The sequence below is a fragment of the Rhincodon typus genome, chromosome 38 (genome assembly GCF_021869965.1).
Source record: "Rhincodon typus isolate 14 chromosome 38, sRhiTyp1.1, whole genome shotgun sequence".
NCBI lineage: Eukaryota > Metazoa > Chordata > Chondrichthyes > Orectolobiformes > Rhincodontidae > Rhincodon > Rhincodon typus.
The window spans coordinates 5,950,967-5,972,660 of record NC_063369.1 but is presented as its reverse complement, the minus strand read 5'-3'; the positions used below and the strand labels follow the sequence as shown (position 1 = coordinate 5,972,660).

General features: G+C 41.0%; 1 protein-coding gene across 1 annotated transcript; it reads right to left on the bottom strand.

The window, feature by feature from the left end:
* Positions 1-382: 382 nt before the first annotated feature.
* Positions 383-18,969, bottom strand: rdh8a (retinol dehydrogenase 8a). Its single transcript, XM_020518506.2, has 6 exons — positions 18,864-18,969; positions 13,333-13,494; positions 7,904-8,083; positions 5,442-5,535; positions 4,581-4,764; positions 383-610 (listed from the first exon to the last, which is right to left on the bottom strand). Exons 1-6 carry the CDS (start codon positions 18,967-18,969, stop codon positions 383-385), a joined length of 954 nt encoding a protein of 317 aa, XP_020374095.1.
* Between the last annotated feature and the right edge of the window lie 2,725 nt (positions 18,970-21,694).

The window sequence follows — 21,694 nt, the reverse complement described above, 5'->3', positions numbered from 1 at the left end:
TTGCAATCTGTGAGAAATATAATGGTATGTTTTAGGAAATTTGTAATTTCAACTACATATGTTTATTAAAGTCCTTCAGAGTTTTCAGAAAACCATTTAATGTCATTATCCATGACTGAAGGATCTTGGTCCAGGACGCCTAGAACATAATTCAACATCTCGTCTATTTTTATTAGTTTATTATTTTTATCTATTGTTGTCTTGCCTTATCTATTATTATCTTGTCTTCTCTGCACGTGTTTGATTTTTAAATTCTATCCAAAACAACTTTGTTGCTTTGCGTACTTGAAAATTTCTGAGGCTTGGGCATTGAAATGCAATGGCTAACACTGCTATAAATAACAGTTTGGCTCCAGGAAAGGCCGATTCTTCATAATCCCATTCAGTTTGGTGAAACAGCACCACTGCGGAAGCAGTTGCATGTTATAATTCTGAGGCAGTTTAAACTTATTTTAAAGAAAGTTCCATAATTAAAAAGTAAGTTGTAAAACATTCGGATTGACATATTTCCTGTATTGTCAGCGTACTTCATTGCAGTCAGTGGTGTATAAAGTGTATTGGTTTGGTAACGAAATACTGGCCGTTCCATTTTTATCACTTTGACGGTTGCCTTGAGAAAAGTAAGAAATACAATTGGTGAAGTGTAAACTGATGATCATTTATATCAAAAATCACTTGTATTCTTGTTTGTAGGAATTTTCAGTTTGGAGACAGTTTAAATTTGTCATCATCCTCAGTATCTGCTATGAAACCACCATTCAGTCAGATTGTTTATTAGTGAACAATAACAATCTGCATTTACATAGCTCCTTTGACATGATTTAAAAAAAAAAATCCAAGACAGTGCATAGGATAACTATCTGACTGGGGTCCACATTAGGATAAAAGCTTTTGGTCATAAGATATGGGTGTTAAGGTGTGTCTTCAAAAGGGTTTATAGAGATTTAGTGAGGTTATTCCAGAGACGAGATCTCAGGCCGGCTGAAAGCACAATGGTGAAGTGATTTGAAATTGTGGTTGAAGAGTTCAGAATTAGATGAGTAGTTGTGCTTTACTGGAGTGGGGAGGGGTTGCTGGAGGAAATTACAAAGACAAGAGGCCAGATGTTCCATTTTTCCCTTTTGTTTTCATAAATCTTTTGCAAGTGTTTGCTTCAATTTTAGTAGAGGTGCAAAATAAAGGCCAGTCAACTCAGTTGGCTGGTATGTACTTTGGAGTAGTGCAAGTTCAATTCTTGTTCTAGCTGAGGTAGACTCAGGACCTGCCTCCTCCTTCTCCTGCTGTGAGTGAAAGACAATGACAAACAACTCAGATTGGACTCGAAACGTTAACTCTGTTTGTTTCTCTGCAGATGTTGCCAGGCTCGCTGAGTTTCTCCAGCACTTTCTGTTCTTACTCCACAAATAAAAGCTGTCACTTAAACAGATCAGGATGAAGCATCGGCAGACAGTGAACCAGAGACCAACCATGAGGCAGAAAACTCATGGGATGGAACGGAGAGGTGTAAAATGGGTTGCACGCTACTCCTTGTTCCTAGTGATTGAAGGAAAAGCAAAAGCCATCTATCCATTGATCATCACTCGCTTATTGATGCGTTTATCCAGTTTCTCAGAGGCAGTAGGGATTTGCTGCCCAGACAGTAAATGACACCTGTTTGCTCTTCAATCCCACAGGTTGATAATACAGACCTCTGTACAGAGATACTAGCTGTGCTGGTCATGGTGCTGGCCACACAGACAGTGGTTTACAGTAAATTGTTGACCCCATTAACCAGAATGTACCATTTATTGAAATAGAATTCCTCTATAGTCTTGGAGGTTACACAGCTTTGCATAAATTGTACGGTGTGGAAACCGGTCATTCATTCCAGTCTTCAGCCAATTCGATTTCACTCCATGTGATATCAACAATTTGAGACACTGGATACTGCAAAGGCTATGGGCCCTGACAACATTCCAGCAATGGTACCGAAGACTTGTGCTCCAGGACTTGCCGCTCCCCTAGCCAAGCTGTTCCAGTTCAGTTACAACACTGGTATCTACCCAACAATGTGGAAAATTGCCCATGTATGTCCTGTACATTAAAAGCAGGACAAATCCAACCTGGCCAATTACCGCCCCATCAGTCTCCCCTTGATCATCAGTAAAGTGATGGAAGGTGTTATCACCAGTGCTATCAAGCAGCACCTGCTCAGCAATAACCTGCTCAGTGACGCCCAGTTTGGGTTCCGCCAGGGCCACTCAGCTCCTGACCTCATTACAGCCTCGGTTCAAACATGGACGAAAGAGCTGAATTCCAGAGGTGAGGTGAGAGTGACAGCCCTTGATATCAAGGCTACATTCAACCGAGTGTGGCATTGAGGAACCCTAGCAAAAATGGAATCAATCGATATCAGAGGGCAAATTCGCTGGTAGTTGGAGTCATACCTGATACACAGGAAGATGGTCATGGTTGTAGGAGGTCAGTCATCTCAGCTCCTGGATATCTCTGCAGGAGTTCCTCAGGGTAGTGTCCTAGGCCCAACCATCTTCAGCTGCTTCATCAATGACCTTCCCTCCATCATAAGGTCAGAAGTGGGGATGTTTGCCGATGATCACACAATGTTCAGCACCATTCATGACCCCTCAGATACTGAAGCAGTCCATGTTCAAATGCAACAAGATTTGGACAATATCCAGGCTTGGGCTGACAAGTGGGAAGTGACATTTGCGCCACACAAATGCTAGGCTATGACCATCCCCAATAAGAGACAATATAACCACTAACCCTTGACATCCAATCGTATTACCATCACTATGTCCCCCGCTATCAGCATCATGGGAGTTATCATTGATCAGGAACTCAACTGGACTCACCACATAAATGCAGTGGCGACAAGAGCAAGTCAGGGGCTAGGAATACTGCAGCGAGTAACTCCTCTCCTGACTCTCCAAAGCCTGTCCACCATCTACAAGGCACAAGTCAGGAGTGTGATGGAATGCTCCCCACTTGCCTGGATGAGTGCAGCCCCAACAACACGCGAGAAGATTGACACCATTCAGGACAAAACCGCACCTGTTTAATTGGCACCACATCCACAAGCATCCACTCCCTCTACCACCGACGCTCAGTAACAGCAGTGTGTACCATCTACAAGACGCACTGCAGAAGTTCACCAAAGATCCTCAGACAGCACCTTCCAAACCCATGACCACTTCCATCTAGAAGGACAAGAGCATCAAACATATGGGAACACCACCAGCTCCAAGTTCCCCTCCAAGTCACTCACTACCCTGACTCGGAATTATATCGCCATTCCTTCACTGTATCACTGCGTCAAAATCCTGGAATTCCCTTCCTAAGGGCATTGTGGGATGACCTACAATAGGTGGACTGCAACGGTTCAAGAAAGCAGCTCACCACCACCTTTTCAAGGGGCAACTAGGGACGGGCAATAAATGCTGGCCCAGATAACGATGCCCACATCCCACAAATGAACAAAAGAAATCTCAACAACTCAAGGTTCATGGCCATTTAACCCATATGTGTGTCAATGCAATCAGGGAAGAGAGAGAAGTTCATTGCCTTTGGGTGGTGGGTGTGGTTACAGTGTGAGACAGGTTTACATAGCTAACGTCTATTATAATGGGCTTAAGAATTTACAATGGGAAACTAATGTTTATTATTAAAATGGGGGGTAGTAGGAAGTAAGATGTTGCATTTGATTTTATGCAGGCAGTTAATTTATAGTTTTGTATAATTTAAAACAGTTATTGTTAATAGTTTGAGCATTAAGTAAAGGTGAAGTCAGCAGGGTCCCACTCTGTTATTTGAGACAGAGAGATGACTGGTGGTGATTTAACCTAAGGGTCACTGCACCCTCAGGTAATGGGAGAGTGTTGAGGAAAATCTTTCCTAGTAACCTCCACTAGGGCAAGAATTGAACTCATGATGTTGGTATCACTCTGTATTGTAAACCAGCCATCCAGCCAACTGAGCTAGCCAACCACCATAAAAGAATGCTTGTACAAAATGGTTGTATAGTTCTCTTCTACCTTTGGTGTAAGTGGAGACAAATTTAATATAAATTGATTAATGCCAGTATTGAAATAATCAGGGGAAGTGTCATATGAAAACTTGAAACTATCATTTGCTTAATATGTCTTGGGTAATTTTTATTTGGTGTAATTTGAGCTTGTGGTTTATGGGGGTGCAGGGGCACAGTGGTATTGGTAATCCAGAATTTTTTGCGGAGTTATTCTGGGACTAGGTTTCGAATCTCACCACAGTAGAATTTGACGTCTGTAATCATTTGGAATGAAAAGCCTATTGGCAACCAAGTAACTCTCATTCATTGTCATAAAAACCCAAATGGTTCACTGATGCCTTTAAGGGAAGTAGATCTGGTGTCCTTCCTTGTCTGGCCAATATGCAACTGTGGACCCACAGCAATGTGGTTGACATGACTGCTCTCTGAAACGGTCTAACAAGTCATTCACTTCAAGAGAAATTAGGGATGGATAATACATGCTGGCCTTGGCAAAGATGCCTACATTCCACGAATGAATAATTATATATTAAAAAAGATCAATGCAGATTACCTTAGCAATTGTATCTGGAGTCTGTCCCATTGTGGCAAAGATGTCATGTGATGCCGGGAGGTAGATATCTTTAAAATACTGGACTGTCTCTGAGTCTGTTCCTGGAAATGTGGAATGTGACACTTCTTCCATGAGTTTCATTTCAAATTCCGTGTTTACTGGACCAGGTTCTATCATTGAAACACTATAAAGAACAGTAAAATGCATTTGATAATACAGAATTTGGGTGTTCTTTAATAGATCATATGTTTCAAGGGTTTGGGGAAGGGGTTCCAGAGACTGGCAATGGAGATCATTCTGAACCAGTGGTGGAATGAAGCATTGTAGCTGTAAGGAGATATGCAGCATACTGGAGTCAGAATGCAATGCAGGGATGGAGGAGGTTGTGGAGTGGGATTTGCAATGGACAGACTCTTTCCTAAGAGGAGAATCCACTCTATGAACTCAATTAGGAAGTAGTTTATTGTTCATAGACTTATTCTACTGATTGGACTGACTTTTAAAACTTTTATTTGTATGGTATTTGGCTTTTTTTTTGTTCTTGCTCTTTAAATCCCATTTATCTTTTATGTCTGGCTTGATGTCTACAAATTAGAGATGTGCAACATGCTCCCAGGGTACCAGCAAACCTTTAAGAACCAAAAGATGGTGTAGGTTTAATTATGCCTTTCTCTCTGCTCAGTGTACCTCAAATTTCAGAAATCAAAGACATTGACTGTTAACCTGTGACAAATTGTTGTTTGAACATAACAATGTATATGACCATCCTTAACCTCGTCACTTCCTCATCTTGATGCAAACAAGAACATGTCTGCAACTGACCTGGTTTATTGTTGTACCCAAGTAAATATATTTACTTACTATATATTGAACTTAAGAAGCTGGACCACAAGACTTTCACAAAATCCTTCCATGGCAAACTTAGAGGCAGCATAGACATCATTGAATACAACTCCTGAGCAAAAGAAAGAATCATGTTTTGAGATTAAGATTTTTGGTTTTGTGTATGTTCTGGCATCCACAATTAAAGTTCTGTGTTGCTCCTACATGGTTAGTTAAATTCAGTTTCTGGTCAGTGGTAATTCCCTGGATGTAGATAGTGGGGGATTCAATGATGATAACGCCATCGAATATCACAAACGATGGTTAAATTGTCTCTTATTGGAGATGGTCAACTATTAGTGTCTTTTGTCATATTTCATTCTATACATATTGATTCCAATTTTATCTTGTTGATAGCTGGATCCTTTTCTCCTATTGCCTTTGTTACTCTTGATCGGTAAAAGTACTCCTCCTTTCATATAGAGATAGTAAGAACTGCTGATGCTGGAGTCAGAGACAACACAGTGTGGAGCTGAGGAGCACAGCCGGCCAAGCAGCATCAGAGGAGCAAGAAAGTTGACGTTTCGGGCCATTTTCTGAAGAAGGGTCCCGACCCAAAATGTCAACTTTTCCTGCTCCTCTGATGCTGCCTGATCTGCTGTGCTCCTCCAGTTCCACACTGGGTCACCTCCTCTCGTATGTCCTACTGTCGTTTCTAAGCTGCAATATTAAATTCCCAGTCTAGAAGGGTCCACTTTTTTTTTGCATTACTAGAATTTGCTGACTAGACATCAGTAATTTACTTGGATCTTCATAGTAAATTGTTTCTATTCAGCCATGATTTAGTTCAGTTTTATCAATGAGAAAAATGTGGATAATTCTCCTTCATCCTTCTTGGATTGATATTGATAATTCCTCAAACTGATGTGAGACAGTTATCTTTTCCTAGCCACCTAACTGATAAAGTTCAGTTGGGATTAGCTCAGCTGATCATTTTGTTGTTAAGGTGACTCTAAATTACTAGGATCAATGTGGAAATGCCAAGAGGGCTTGTCCACTCTCAGTTTATATATTTTGCAACTTATTCTGACTTTGGAAATAAAAGAGGATGTGCTAACACATTTAAAATTACAATTTCAAGGCGTTGAAAGAACTTTAAAGTTTGCAAAATAATCACGGCTACGAAGAGTAAAATATGGTGTTCAAATTTCTGACCGCTTCTATGTGCTTGTTAATGCTCAGATTGCAAATGGAAAGGCAAGGATGTTGCTATTCTGTTTTTTTTCATTCATTAATGGGATGAGGGTGTTGCTGACTAGGCAGCATTTATTGTCCAGAGGGCAGTTAAGAGTCAACCACATTGCTGTGGGTCTGGAATTATGTGTAGGCCAGACCAGGTAAGGATGGCAGTTTCCTTTCCTAAAGGACATTAGTGAATTAGATGGGTTTTTCCTAATAATCAACAATGGATTCATGGTCATCATTAGATTGTGAATTCCAGATATTTTATTGAATTCAAATTCCACCATCTGCCATGGCAGGATTCGAATCCTGGTTCACAGAACATTATCTGGGTCTCTGGATTAACAGTCCAGTGATAATACCACTCGGCCATCACCTCCCCTCATTCTATTCTATTACATTGCCTCAAGTTTCCCTGATTTCCACAATATTGACGGAGTACCTCTTTTCCCCCAGCAGTGTGAAGGCACAGAATTGGTGATTGGGCCTTAATGGATCCTTGTCTCAATCTTCCCTGGGAACTTTTGTTTAGGTAGTTGCATGTATAGGTTGCAAACAGAATTGTGTAGATTTGAGTCACATTGCAGAAAGGTCACAGAAACCAAAATATTTTGATTTTTGAGGCTGTTTAATTTTCTGGCTGATGTTCTTCAATAGAGCACCATCCGCTCTTGGAAATATATCAACGTTCCTTTAGTGTCTCTGGCTCAAAATCCTAGAATTCCCTCCCTAAGGGCATTGTGAATGCACCTACAGCACTTGGACTGCAGCGGTTCAGGAAGGCAGCTCATCACCACCTTCTACAACTCTGACTCTTCTCAAGGGCATCTAGGGATGGACAATAAATGTTGGCTGAGCCAGGGACACCCCTGTCCCACAATTGAATAAAAAAAGTTAGGGATGGGCAATTAATGCTGACCTGGCTAGTGAAGATCACATGCCATGGAGAATAAAAAAGGGACAAAATATATATTTAATCTTTACACTATTCTATCAAACTCTCCAGCAACTGCACCTCGTTCATCTCTTAATACCTATAACTTTGCCCGGCATTGTAAATCTCACCATATTTTATTTCTAATATGGAAACATAGAAGGTAGGAGTAAGCCCCTTGCAGAAAGCATGTTATTTTGATATCGCATTAAACAACCAAGCACAGCTCTTTAAACCTGCACAGATGACCCAAATTTACTTTAGAATATTCAGTATACTTTGAAACAAAAATTATTTATGAATTGAACTGAAGGTGTTGTGGTACCTTGGAGTCCCATCACACTGCTCATCATAACAATATGCCCACTCTTTCTCTGCTTCATGTCTGGCAGCACAGCCTTGATCATCCGAACAGCTCCAAAAAAGTTTGTGTCGAATATACTCTTCATTTCCTGGATGCTGAGACTTTCTATTGGGCCAATCTTTCCAATACCTGCATTATTTACTGGGAAAATTTATAAGACATGAAAGAAGGCTTTGAAATGCTCAGTTTTATCATAAAAGGCAAATGAACATGCATTTGAGCGAACAGACCAATGATTTCAGATGATGTAGCATTCATGCCATACAAATGTCAGGTAATAACCATACCCAAGAATAGACAACTTAACCATCATCCCTTGACATTCAATGGCAATACCATCATTGACATCCTGGGGATTCACCATTGGCTATAAACTCAATTGGATTTACAATTGTAAACACAATGCTTACAAGAGCAGGTTTGAGGTTAGGAATCCTCAAGTGAGTAACTCACCTCCTCTCCACCATCTACAAGGCACAAGTCAGGAGTGTGATGGAATATTCCCCACTTGGCTGGTTAAGCATAGCTCCAACAACACTCAAGAAGCTCAAAACAATCCAGGACAAAGCTGCCCACTGGTTAGGACCACATCCACAAAAATCTATTCCCTTCACCATTAACGCTCAGTAGCAACAGTGTGTACCATCTACAAGATGCACTGCAGAAATTTGCCATAGCTCAGCAACATCAAACCATAACCACTTCTATTTAGAGGGACAAGGGCAGCAGATACATGGGAACACCACCACTTGCAAGTTCCCCTCCGAGCCACTGACCATCCTGACTTGGAAATATATTGTTGTTCCTTAACTGTTGCTGGGTCAAAATCCTGGAACTCCCTTCCGAAGGGTCATGGGAGTATACCTACAGTACATGGACTGCAGCGGTTCAGGAAGGCAGCTCACCACTACCTTCTCAAGGCCCAGCCAGCAACATTGACATCCCACAAGTGAATGAAAAATGTATAGTGCTTGAAGTGAACAAAAAATGGGGTGGCACGGTGGCTCAGTGGTTAGCACTGCTGCCTCACAGTGCCAGGGACCCAGGTTCAGTTCCAGCCTCAGGCAACTATCTGTGTGGAGTTTGCACATTCTTCCCGTGTGTGTGGGTTTCCTCTGGGTGCTCCAGTTTCCTCCCACAATCCAAAGATGTGCAGGCTAGGTGGATTGATCATACTAAATTGCCCATAGTGTTCAGGGGTGGGTTATAGGTGGATGGGTCTGGGTGGGATGCTCTGATGGTCAGTGTGGACTTGTTGGGCCAAGGGGCCTGTTTCCACACTGTAGGGATTCTACGATTCTTTAATACTGTGTAGGGAGTGTCAGTTTATATTGTGCTCATGATCGAGATAATACCAAGACAAGTTCTGAGGTTGGAATGCCTGGTTTGCAATAAAGGGACAAGCTTGCGTTTGATTTGGCACAAATGGGTCCGTGGCATTGCTGTTGCCCAATTGGCTGGAGGAAAAGGGAGAAAAGGCAGCAATGCAGTTAGAGAAACAAGGGCTCAGAGGCTGGGGGTAGGAGTGGAGATTTTAAAGAAAATGTTGATTGTTGCTGTTTTAATTATTTTAAAGGAACCAATTGATGGACTGGCACAGGAATAATAGTAATGATTGAGATAAAAATCATTCTGAGGACATCCATGCCCATCAAGACTCCATGAATGGAACTGAGGGAATTTTGTATAAGTCTGCTTTTTTGTTGAAGACCATTACATTGAAACCTGTGTTGGGAGGGAGCAGCTATCAGGTGAAAATGTCAAATGAAGTGTCTGCACTTCTAACTAAGAAAGTTCAGAGCTTTTTGGTTGAAATAAGTTCAATTAATCAATTCATGTGGTCAATCTTTGTTATATTTTTTGTTTTATGTGAAATGTATAGTTTATATTGACTGTTAATTCATGTTTGATTTGATTTGTTTCTGTAGTGATTGTAATGAAATCTGCCAGCTGGACGTTACAGAATGTGAGTTAGAGACAAAAAACAAACTGCAGACGCTCGAATCCAAGGTAGACAAACAGGAGGCTGGAAGAACACAGCAGGCCAGGCAGCATCTGGAGGAAAGGGGCAGTCAACGTTTTGGGTATTACCCTTCTTCAGGACCCTGATTGTGGCTGTTTATCTGGTCCAATCAGGGAGCCCTGGCTGACATATAGAAAAGGTGAGTGCCAGAGTTACTAACAATCTGGTGTCTGACTGAATGAGGCAATACTATAGTCAAGAACAATTATGTGTAAATAAATGGTGACTTGGTGACTGGATACCAGTTTCTATAGAGTTATTTCACTTTCAGTAAAATGTATGATAAGTGAAATCTTGCCTCATTGCGTGAATTCGACCACTTTGGTTTTTATTGCTCGTTGGTCTTCACACGGATCGCACAAAACTCGAGTTTGGCCAGGAATGATCTGGATTAGGCTTTGAAAACGGTCTATTGGAGCTTTTCAGAACTTAAATAAAGAAGATTTTGCAATTAGGTCTGCTGTGTTCATTGGGGAATTAACAGAAGTAGCTTTAATGCCTCAGTACTTTGTAGAGAGTGCAGATTTGCCTCATAGAGGTGTACCGCACAGAAAAAGGTACTCCAGCCCATCAGGTCTGTGCTAGTCAAAAGTGACCAATGAACTATTCTCATCCCATTATCTAGCATTTGGCCCCTAGTCTTGTATACATTGGCATCGCAAATGCACATCTAAATACTTCAATGTTTATTAGGGTTAGTGCCTCTATCACCCTTGTAGGCAGTGAGTTCCAGATTCCAAACGACCCCTGGATGAAAAGATATTTCCTCACATTCCCTCAAACCTCTACCCCTTACCTTAAATACCTCTTAGTGCTTTGAACAACTGATTAAGAATAATTTTTTAGAGAAAAATAGAGGTCATTATAAAATCCAGGATCTAAGAAAGCTGATTGTTAAAGAATTGGCTGGGTAATTGAAGTTAAAGAAACCAGAGAATGAGTAGAATTTTCCCTTTAGAAATTAAACTCTGATGGTGAATGTGTTGAATGGATTCATTTCGCCCAATGTGTAGGGTGAGTTACCTCACATTGTCATGTGGTTTTCAGTGCATTACTTAGGGAGGTGAGATGTGTACGACATATTGTGTGGCAAGTAGGCTGGATGTTTGTGCTCCTTTGGTTTGAAAGGCCTGGCCGCATATTTGGAAGAAATCGGGACATCACTTCAAATGCTGCAGGCTCAGAGCTTCCCCTCAGCCTGTGATGGCCAGTGTCAGAAGAACAGAAATGCTTCCCCTAAGAAATCAGGGATTGCTCCCAGGTTCACCGATTGTGTTCCCTAGATACTGCTGAGCGGGCATAGAGTGGGGAGAAGGTCCATTACCTTCCAATCTGACCACATCAAAAGGAGAGGCCCATCAGCCTAAACATGGATAGCAGCCCTCCTCAGTGCTGATGGTCCTGCCTTAAAGGGATGGCAAGCAATCCTGCAAAATGCCGATGATGTGCTTTGCAGGCGTAAATGGTGCCATTTTCTCTTTGTGACCTCCCTCTCAATCGAACTGTGCCACTGCACATGGAGCTCACTAAAGGTTGGTGGACTGTAAGCCTCAGTATCACATGCATGATGTCAATTACCAGGCTCACACCCACCTTATCCTCTCGAGCTACTAACTACTTCCTTGCACTCTGCACTTCATACTCACTCGTTGAGGAGGCCTCATCTCTTTCTATGGTTGTGCACTCTCACAGTCTTTAAGGGGAAGGCAATGGCACCATGGTATTTTGTTGAACCTAGTGATCCAGACCCAGGTAGTGATCTGGGGATCCATTACCCCATGATGATGGAAGTTGACTTCTACAAAAAGTCTGGAATTGAAAACCTTATGATTGATGTTAAAACCAACATCGTTCGCTAAGGAGAACTGCTCTCCTTCCCCTGGTCTCGCTGCCTTGCGACTCCAGCTATAACATAGTTGACTCTTTAATTGCCCTCTCAAATGGTTGTATCAAGCTGTAAAAAAGTCTCCAACAAAATAAAGGATTCAGCTGTGTTGACCTTGCAAAGCGCTTGTTACCAAGCTCTGCGGAGCTGTCTCAGAGACTAACCGAGCAACAGCCTGACAGTCACTCTCACAGAATCATACCTTACAGTCCATGACATCTCGGTGCCTGCTGCTGGGACAGGACAGGCTCCGCAGAGGAGGTCGCACAGTGGTGTACAGTCAGGAAGGAGTTACCCAGGAGCCCTCAACATTGACCCTGGGCTCCATGAGGTCTCATGGCATCAAGTCAAACAGGAGCAAGGGAGCCTCCTGCTGATTAGTGTGTACCACTCCAGCTGGTGATGAAGGAGACTGCCTAGTGGTATTATCGCTGAACTCTTAATCCAGAGACCCAGGTAATGTTCTGAAGGCCAGGGTTCAAATCCCACCATGGCAGATGAAATTTGAATTCAATAAAAATCTGGAATTAAGAGTCTGATGATGACCACAAATCCATAGTCAATTGTCAGGAAAAACCCATCTCGTTCCCTAAAGTCCTTTTCACTTATGAAACCGCCATCCTTACCTGGTCCGGCCTACATGTGTATCCAGACCCACAGCAATGTGGTTGACCCTTAAGTGCCCTCGGGACGGGCAATAAATGCTGCCTGGCCAGTGATGCTCCTGTCCTGTGAATGAATTAAAAAAAAAAACTCCTCCATGTTGAGTATAACTTGAAGGAATCACCAAGGGTAGCAAAGGTCTCAGAATGTAGTCTAGCTTGAGATTTGGACCAGGAGTGGCTTAGTAATTGCACTACTGCCCAAACTGGTTGGGTCCTAAAGGACATTACTGCTGGACTGGATGAAGGAACCAACAAGAGGGAAAAATACACTTGAACTCATCTTTAACAATCTCCCTGTGGCAGGTGTGTCTGTCCATGACCATATTAGTAGGAGTGACCACCTTGCAGTCCTTGTGGAGACAAAATCCCATCTTGGCATTGAGGATCGCAAAGACTGTCCCTGCCTGCCTAGGTGTGCATGTAGCTAAAGACCACCTGTACAAAAATCGTAATCCACCCCATCCTCTGCTATTGTGGGAACCTGATTGCTTGTGTGCCTTTAAAACATTGAAGCAACCTCTTAGCTCTTTGCCCTTCACTGTAGCCATGAGTGTAGCCCCATTAATGAAACTTGACACCATCCAGGACAAAGCAGCCTGCTGTTTGGCACCACATCCACAAGCATCCACTCCCTCCGCCATTGATGCTCAGGAGCAGTGGTGTGTACCAAGTGCAAGATACACAGCAAAAATTCACCAAAACGCCATAGACTGCACTTTCCAAACCCATGACCACTAATGATCTTATTGATGAAGCAATTAAAGAGTAAAGCATTTGGACATGTCACAATTTAGGACGTTATAATTTAATTTCTTACCTAGTATATCAACTCTTTTATCTTGAATACTATTGAGGCATTCTGCCACTGACTCATCACTGCAGACATCAAGCTGTCTGATGTGTAACGTCTTGTTTAGAGTATCTCCAGCAGCTGCTTCCAGCTGCCCTTTCCTGTTTAAATTTCTCATGGTAGCAATAACTGTTTTGAAAAGAAAAGTGAATTTTAAAAAAAAGTAATCATATATTGCACTGTCATTTAAGTTTTCACTTGCACTTCTTGACCAAACCTACATTTTGCCAGCGTCATCAAATCATAAAGAAAGGTTTGCATTTCTAAAGTGTTTTTCATGAGCGTAGGTTGTCCTAAAAGACTTTATAGCTAAGTGAGGATAAGACCCATGAGATACAGCATGCAGGATTTCACAGCCCATTCTGCACCTTATTTGCACGCTGCCTCTTAAGACTATAAGAAACATAAACAGGAGTCGGCTGTTCAACCCCTTTGAGCCTTCTCCACCATTTAATAGGATCATGGCTGGGCTCTTGATCTCTTCAATTCTACATACATGCCAAATGCACAACTCAGATCTTCATCTCTCCGATTCCATGTACAAGAATGGTGTCCTGGAGTGAGCCAAATGCAAAACCCACATCTTGATCTCTTCGAGTTTACGTACGAGAATGGTGTCCTAAAGTGAAGCCAAAAGCAAAACTCATATCAAACCAGACCTAAGCAGTCAAATATTCCATCACCCACAGACATTGGAAAGAATACTCTGGAATATGTTGAGCAATTCCCACATCTTGGTAGCCACCTCTTGTTCTTTTGAAATGCTCAATTGATGAGGAGATCCAACCCCAGATCAGCTGTGCCAAGCTCAGCCTTTGACAAACTATGGTAGGAAATTAAACGCTAAAGTAAAACTAAGAACTGCGGATGCTGGGGATCTAAGTACGCAAAAAGCAGAAATTGCTGGAGAAGTTCAGCAGGTTTGGCAGCATCTGTGGGGAGAGAAATAGAGTTAGCGTTTCAAGTTCAGTGACGCTTCCTCAGAACATGATTACTGGACTTGAAACGTTAACTCTGTTTTCTGTCCACAAGTGCTGCCAGGGATTAGCTGAGGGATAATATTGATGGACACTGGAGAACTTTCTTGCTCCTCTTTGAATAGAACTATGGGATCTTTCACACCCAACTGAGAGGCCACACAGAGCCCTGGTGTGATAGAGCTATTCAATTAGTCCTACAGTGCAAACGTTTATAGTCCAGATCCAAATGTCAATTACTACTTGTAGCTTTTACTTCGATGTTAATAAAAGCACACTATAATGCTGTGTGATGACTCGTCTAACAACATGGCACTACATGATCTTGTGGTTAGTTACAATTATTTTTGGAAAGAGATGTTGCTTGCAGGATTTTTTGTTTCCTCAGTAATTAAAACTATTATGTGGTTCAATGCATAGACTCAAGCAAAATTACAGAACTTCACAGCACAAACGGGCCATTCAGCCCATTGGCCAACGCTGATGTTTCTGCTTCATGTGAGCCACCTCCTAATCTACAGCATCTCCCGATATTGGTGTATCCTTCCATTCCTCTCTCCCTCGTGTTTCTCCAGCTGGCATAGACAGCTTGCAGGGAGTGGGAAGCAAGAAGGGAGTGAGCCAGTATGGACGGTCTCTCCCCAGGCCCCTGCCAAACCCACATATACTGGTGAACTTGCCACAGGTCGCTGTCCACCACTGGATAAAATAACAGTGCCTGCAGGATGCCCTTAAATGTTCATCTTTTGACACTTAGGGTCTCAATTGGCCCAGAGGCTAGTGGGATGCCTGACATATCCACGTGCGCCACCCCCTTCCACCACCCCCCCACCCAACCTCCTGCCTTCTCTGGTGGTAAAATCCAGTGGAGGTGTGTAGGCAATAGCACCTTGCCCATGCCATTGTATCTGATTTCGCCCATCCTGCTAGGCCACACCCAGCATGGGGTATAAAATTTCAGCCCACAGGTAGTACTAATCCAGTATAAATACACAGAATGAGGAGAAAAATGATGGATTGAACTGTTGTACATTTTTCGTTAAAATATGCTCAGATATGGTTTTGGATTTCTGTTTACAGCAAGGGCCTTAAATGTTGATGTTCATGTTTGCTTTAATGTTACATTATGTGAATTAAAAGTATATTAAGTTTGTCAGACAGGAACATTGACACTTCCCCCGATTTGCTGACAGTTTGAGCGTTACTTTTATCTCAGTCATTGAAGGGTTTCAATGAACCTTGGGACTCAAATAAGGTACAGCCCAAGTAAGAACAGATTAGAATTAGACAAAGATATGGTTGTGGATCCTGGAATTCTTAAATGGTCTATTAGCTTAGGGAGATAGATCAATTCATTATTTCTTGAACGTTTGATTTTGAATGTTGTGTGTTTTAGAATGTTATGAATTGTTTGGCTTCAATGTGTCAATACTGGCAGAATATCATCAGGAAGTAGTATTAGAAATGAAATGTGACATTAGACTTTTTTTTGCTGACACTGATGAGCTGAATGGTTATTATCTCTACTTTATGTTTACATGGTTCTCTGCAACTGCATCGCTCAGGCTTAATTCTAGGGCTGAGGGTTCCTGTACATTAATCACAATCAAAAGATTTGCCTTCAGTGCAAGAGCATCATATCTTTATGTAAAGAGACAAATCCTCTTAAGGATAATCAGTTCTTAGTTTCATGTTTGCGGTGAGTATACTGTGTGTTTGAAATAAACAAGGCAGTTTGAATAACAGCAAGACTTTCTTAATTAACAACACAAGAATTTTGCTGTTACAGTGGAATGTTAAGAGATAGATAAAGAAGGTAAAAATTTGCTGGATGGGTCCAGTAGAAGTCAAGAGTCGTTACCAGTTCACAGGTTTTTTTAGACCATGTTATAAGTAATTTATTTCACAGTAAATTTGTCTGCACCTGTCCAGGAACTTTATTTACACGAGAAAATAATGACAAAACGTTTGCTGAAAATCTTAGCACCAGTGTAAATTTGATCTCTTTTTAACCATCTAGGTCAGTTGTAGCAAACTTCTTTTAATTCTAATTAGCAAGCAGGTATCTCACACCTCAGTTAAAAAATTTAGGATTACTCAATATTAAAAAGCCAATTATAAGATCTTCTTGAGTGAAAGAAAGCTGAATTTTATTACTCACTAACCCCAAGAAAAATTATAAAAAGTAACATCAAACATACGAAAGCAACTGTAAAGTTTTAAAAGGAGAGAGATGGTCTTGTACAGAGAGGAAGAATAAAGGCTACACGGTTTAAGAGTCCTTAGAATCCTTAAAGTGCTAGATTATAAACTGAGACTAGAGTTGTTTTTCAATAGTTGACTTGTATCCTCAGCAGTAGTGTATTCTCAGATATCTTTTGAGTTCTCAGTGAATCGTTGCTTCTTCAATTTGCTTTTTCACTGGGCCCTTTATACATTTCCAAGTCTAGCATTCTGTTCTGAGGAAGGGTCACTGGACCTGAAACGTTAACCCTGTTTTTGCCTTCACAGATGCTGCCAGGCCTGCTGAGCTTTTCCAGCAACTTCTGTTTTTGTTCCTGATTTACAGCATCCACAGTTCTTTCAGGTTTTTTTTGTCCAAGTCTGGCATTATTGCTTTCATGCAAGCTGGATAATCTGCAAGCAAACCTTCACAATCCAATGTGTGCCCCAGCACATGCAAATTGAAATGGAAGATGCCACTTTATTGAAGCCTGACTCCGTGACTGTGTTCAATATCTTTAGATAATATGGTCATTTCTGTTCAGATGGATTTGTTTATTCTTCGTTGGTTTCCTGAACACGCCTCAAACTGTAGTCAGGTGATTGTGACTGTCATTTCAGATCAATGTTTGTCCTTTAAAAACCATTTCAATCCATGAACAGTCTGAAGTATTTAAAGTCAGGTGTTGGAAGTTGAAAATTGTTTTCAAGCTGTTGTGATAAGGGGCAGTTTTATACTTCTAAATCTAATTTACAGAATATATTAATTTATTGCAAAGTCTTTGATTCAGGTATTTGTAGCTGCTGATATATTCCCCAAATGAGTCAGAGTAGAATTCTAATTTCTTGAAGAGTTCAGCTCAATGGCAATGAATACCTTTTTTAAATTCCATATTATTTGAGGATGTAATTTGTCTGTGCGTTGCAATTTATCACTATGTTTGAAACTGCTTGTGATTGCCTGTCTGTCTCACAAAGGTTGCACAAATACAGAATGGAGTAGGTGAGCACATAAATATCACAGGCTCAGTTTTTGATCCAGGTGGGAATCATGCTAATTTCTGACAACAAAAAAAGAAATCTTTTCACTGCTCAGGTTACTCATGCACATCAGCAAGCTTTCAAATAAATTCAGAAAATGAAGTAGAAATGGATTATCAGTTTTAACTAAAAAATTGATAGCAGTTAAAATGTAAAATTATAGTTTTACTGACAAAAGTGACCATTCAAAACCTTTGGCACATTTTCGTATAATAATGTTCTGCATATGAATGTGCAAAAATGTGCACTTTTATGTAGCGATTATTAATTACCTGGGAGTCTTTATAGTGCACCAATTGAGTGAAGAAGCTCAGATAATACATTGAAAACAATATGCTATCCCTACATTCCTATATTTGTAGCAATTTGCAAACTAATCTAGTTTATGAATTGTTACAATTAAATTCAGAATTGGATATACCTGTGATGCTAAGAGAAATTTAATTATGATGTAGATCCTGAAAATATTGGTCACTTTCTATTATTCAGTCATGAGTGTGGGTGTCACTAGCACTTATTACTCCTGAGAATGAGATCATGAGTTTCCATCCTGAGTCAAAACTGTGCATTCCCTTCTAACAGCATTCCAGACTCTGATGGATGAAGAAGGCAGCTCAGTACCACCTTATCAAGGCAGTAGGGGATGGGAAACAAATGCTAGCCCAGACAGCAATGCCGATATCTTGTGAATGAGTAAGAAGTGGTAAAATTAAGAGTTAAGTGCATTGCTGTAGGTCTAGAAATGCATGTCAGCTAAACTAGGTAAGGACAGTAGATTGTCTTCTGAAAAGGGACATGAAAGACCCAGAACAGGCTTCTGTAATAATCCCGTAGTTTAATGGTCACTACTCCGTTTTTTCAAAACCAAATAACTCAATCGAAATTCTTCATTATATTTAGTAGGATTTGTGCTTGCCCCTGGAACATTAGACCCGGCGTTTGTGATGAATTACAATTAATTCTTTTGGAACATCATTCCGGAGCAAAGATGTCACAAAATATATTAAGGCAAAAGATGAAGATGTAATTCCTATATATTTTTTCTGGTTTAAAAAACGTCTGTTTAGTTAATGCACTTAAGCAGCCATGTTACCAATGTTTTGTTCTTATTTGTCCCTGGGAGGTGAACGTCACAAGTAAGGCTAACACTAGCTGTCCATTCCTAAGTGCCCTTGCAAAGATTGACATGAGGCACCCATATTCAGGTATTACTAAATTATTTCCTTTGAGTTAGCACCTAGTAAACAGAACACCTACCATAAAATTGTTTCGTGGTATCGTTTGCAAGATGGATAGCAAGCTTTAAACCAATTCCAGAGGAGCATCCAGTAATCAGGACAACCTTTTGCCTGTCGTTTGCCATGTTTTTTCTTCCGATGGAGAGTTGGAGAGAATTTGAAGAGGATTAATACTTAGATAAAAGCAGCGCAGTCACATGACTGGATCAGTGATCCCTTGGTAAACCTCTAGATCTTGTGAAACCTTACACTCCAATGTTGTACATATATCCCAATAGTGTGAGCTTAAGCATTATTTAGACTTTTTTGCAGATTGTTCTTCTGTGATCCTGTGTTGGTTCACAGAGTGTGAGAAAATATTTGGAACTATCTTCAGTAAAGATGGGTATCGTGAGTATAAAGTGATGACATTTTCTTTTGTGATTGTGTCTATGCAGTTTTCTAAAATTAATGGTCAAGAATTTTAGTTTCCAAATACATCTCTTTATTTGCATATGAATCTCTGTATAAAGTCTCTTAATATATATATGTTCAAAATGTACAGGCAATTTTTTTGACAGGCAATTTCAAATGTGAATATAGAAATGGAAATTTATAGTGAAATAGCAAAAAAAAAGGATAAATGGCTTGGCTTTGAAGGAGAAACTCAATTACATACATACCGTTATCCTGCTCTGATTTTTTTTCCCCTTTATTTGTTAAAGGGACGAGGACGTCGCTGGCTAGGGCAGCATTTATTGTCCATCCCTAATTGCCCAGAGTCAACCATATTGCTGGGGGTCTGGAGTCACACGTAGGCCAGACCAGGTAAGGATGGCAGTTTCCTTCCCTTAGGGACGTTAGTGAACCAGATGGATTCGACAGTGGATTCGCGGCCATCATTAGATTCTTAATTCCAAATATTTTTATTGGATTCAAATTCCATCATCTGCCATGGCGGGATTTGGACCCAAGTTCCCAGAATGTTATCCAGGTCTGTAGATTAACAGTCCAGCGATAATACCACTAGGCCATTGCCTCCCCACTGGAAGATGCCCCAGCCTGTAAGAAACTGAATCACTGAATCAATATAGCACAGAAGGAGGCCATTTGGCCCATTAAGCCAGCACTGATTCTTCAAATGAGCATTATTACCCAATTCCAATCACTTACTTTCTCCCCAAGTCCCTGCACACCATTTCTATTTAAATAATTGTCCAATGCTCTCTTGAATGCCTCAACCGAACCTGCCTCCAATGCATTTCCAAAAGACCCTTGCATACCTTAACTACTTGCTGTTGGAAAGAGTATTTTTTTCTCACATCACCCTTGGTTCTTTTGCGCATCTCTTTCAATCTACATAGGGGTAAATTACTGCAGATGCTGGAATCTGAACTAAAAACAAAAAAATGCTGGAGATCACAACGGGTCAGGCAGCGTCCATGGAGAGAGAGCAAGTTAACATTTTGAGTCTAGATGATCCTGGTGAAGACGTCACTGCCTGACCCGCTGTGATCTCCAGCATTTTTTTTGTTTTCACTTTTAATCTATGCCCTCTCATTCTTTTACAGGTGGGAATGGCTTCCCACCATCTGCTCTGTCCAGTCCACTCATAATTTTGCAAACCTCAATCGGATCTCTTCTCAATCTGCTTCTCTCCAAGGAGAATAATCCCAACTTCTTCAATCGATCCTCATAACTAAAGTTCCTCACCACTAGGACCATTCTTGTACTACACTTCTGTCCTTTGTCCAATGGATTTACAACTTTCCCATAATGTGGTGCTTAGAGTCTACATTTTACTCCAGCTGAGCTCTATGATGTATCTTGTATAAGTTCAACGTCATCCTCTTCCTCTTATACTCTATGCCCCTATTAGTAAAGCTGAGGTCACTTTATGCTTTATTAACTGCGCTCTCTACTTGTCCTGCCACCTTCACTGATCTGTGCACATATATACCCAGGTCCCTCTGATACTGCAGTCCTTTTAGAATTCTACCCCTACTATTTCACATTGTCTTTCAACATTCTTCCAACTACCTCACACTCCTCTACATTGAATCTTATCTGCCATCTATCCACCCATCCACACTGTAGTTCCACACTGTACTCCTCAAGTATACAATTTTTTCAAGTTTCATATTGTCTGCAAACTGTCGCCTGCACACCAAGATTCAGATCATTAATATATATCAGGAGAGCAAGGGTCCCAATGCCAACCTCTCCGGAGCTCCATTACAAACCTTTCTCCTGCCTGAAAAATATCCATTGCCATTACTCTCTGTTTCATATCACTCAGTCAATTTTGCTACTGTCCCTTTTATACCATGACTTATAGGTTTCCTCACAGGTCTGTTGTTTGCAACTCCATCAGACCCCATCTGAAAGTCCATTTCACATCAATAGCATTACCTTTATTGACCCTTTCTGTTCCCTCTTCAAAAAAACTCCAACAAGTGCGTTAAACATGATTTCCCTTTAGAAATCCATACAGACTCTTCCTAATCAACCCACCTTTTTTCATGTGACAACTAATTCTAATCATTCGTTGTAAGCAAATTATTGTTTCTCGAAGCTGCCCTACCACCGAAGTTAAACTGACTGGCCTATAAGCCGCTTCATCTTGTCAATTCTCTCTTGTTCCCATTCCTTGTATGTATCAACATATCTGATAACACATCCGTTTTTAAATCTTGTTTCTGTTAAAATGATAGGGCACTGAATACCATGGCCTAGAGAAATGTCTGTTTCCTGTCTTCCTGGTTAGCTCAGTTGGCTGCATAAGCTGCTTTGTGATGCAGAGTGATACCAATGGTGCGGATTCACTTCCCACACAAGCTGAGGTTACCACTTTCCTTCTCAACCTCTCCC

Coding starts and splice junctions, on each gene's coding strand:
- rdh8a (XM_020518506.2), bottom strand. CDS start 18,969: ATGGCAAACGACAGGCAAAAGGTTGTCCTGATTACTGGATGCTCCTCT. Junction 13,495..18,863: donor TACCACGAAACAATTTTATG/GTAGGTGTTCTG, acceptor TTTTCAAAACAG/TTATTGCTACCATGAGAAAT. Junction 4,765..5,441: donor CTTCTTAAGTTCAATATATA/GTAAGTAAATAT, acceptor TGTTCTTTATAG/TGTTTCAATGATAGAACCTG.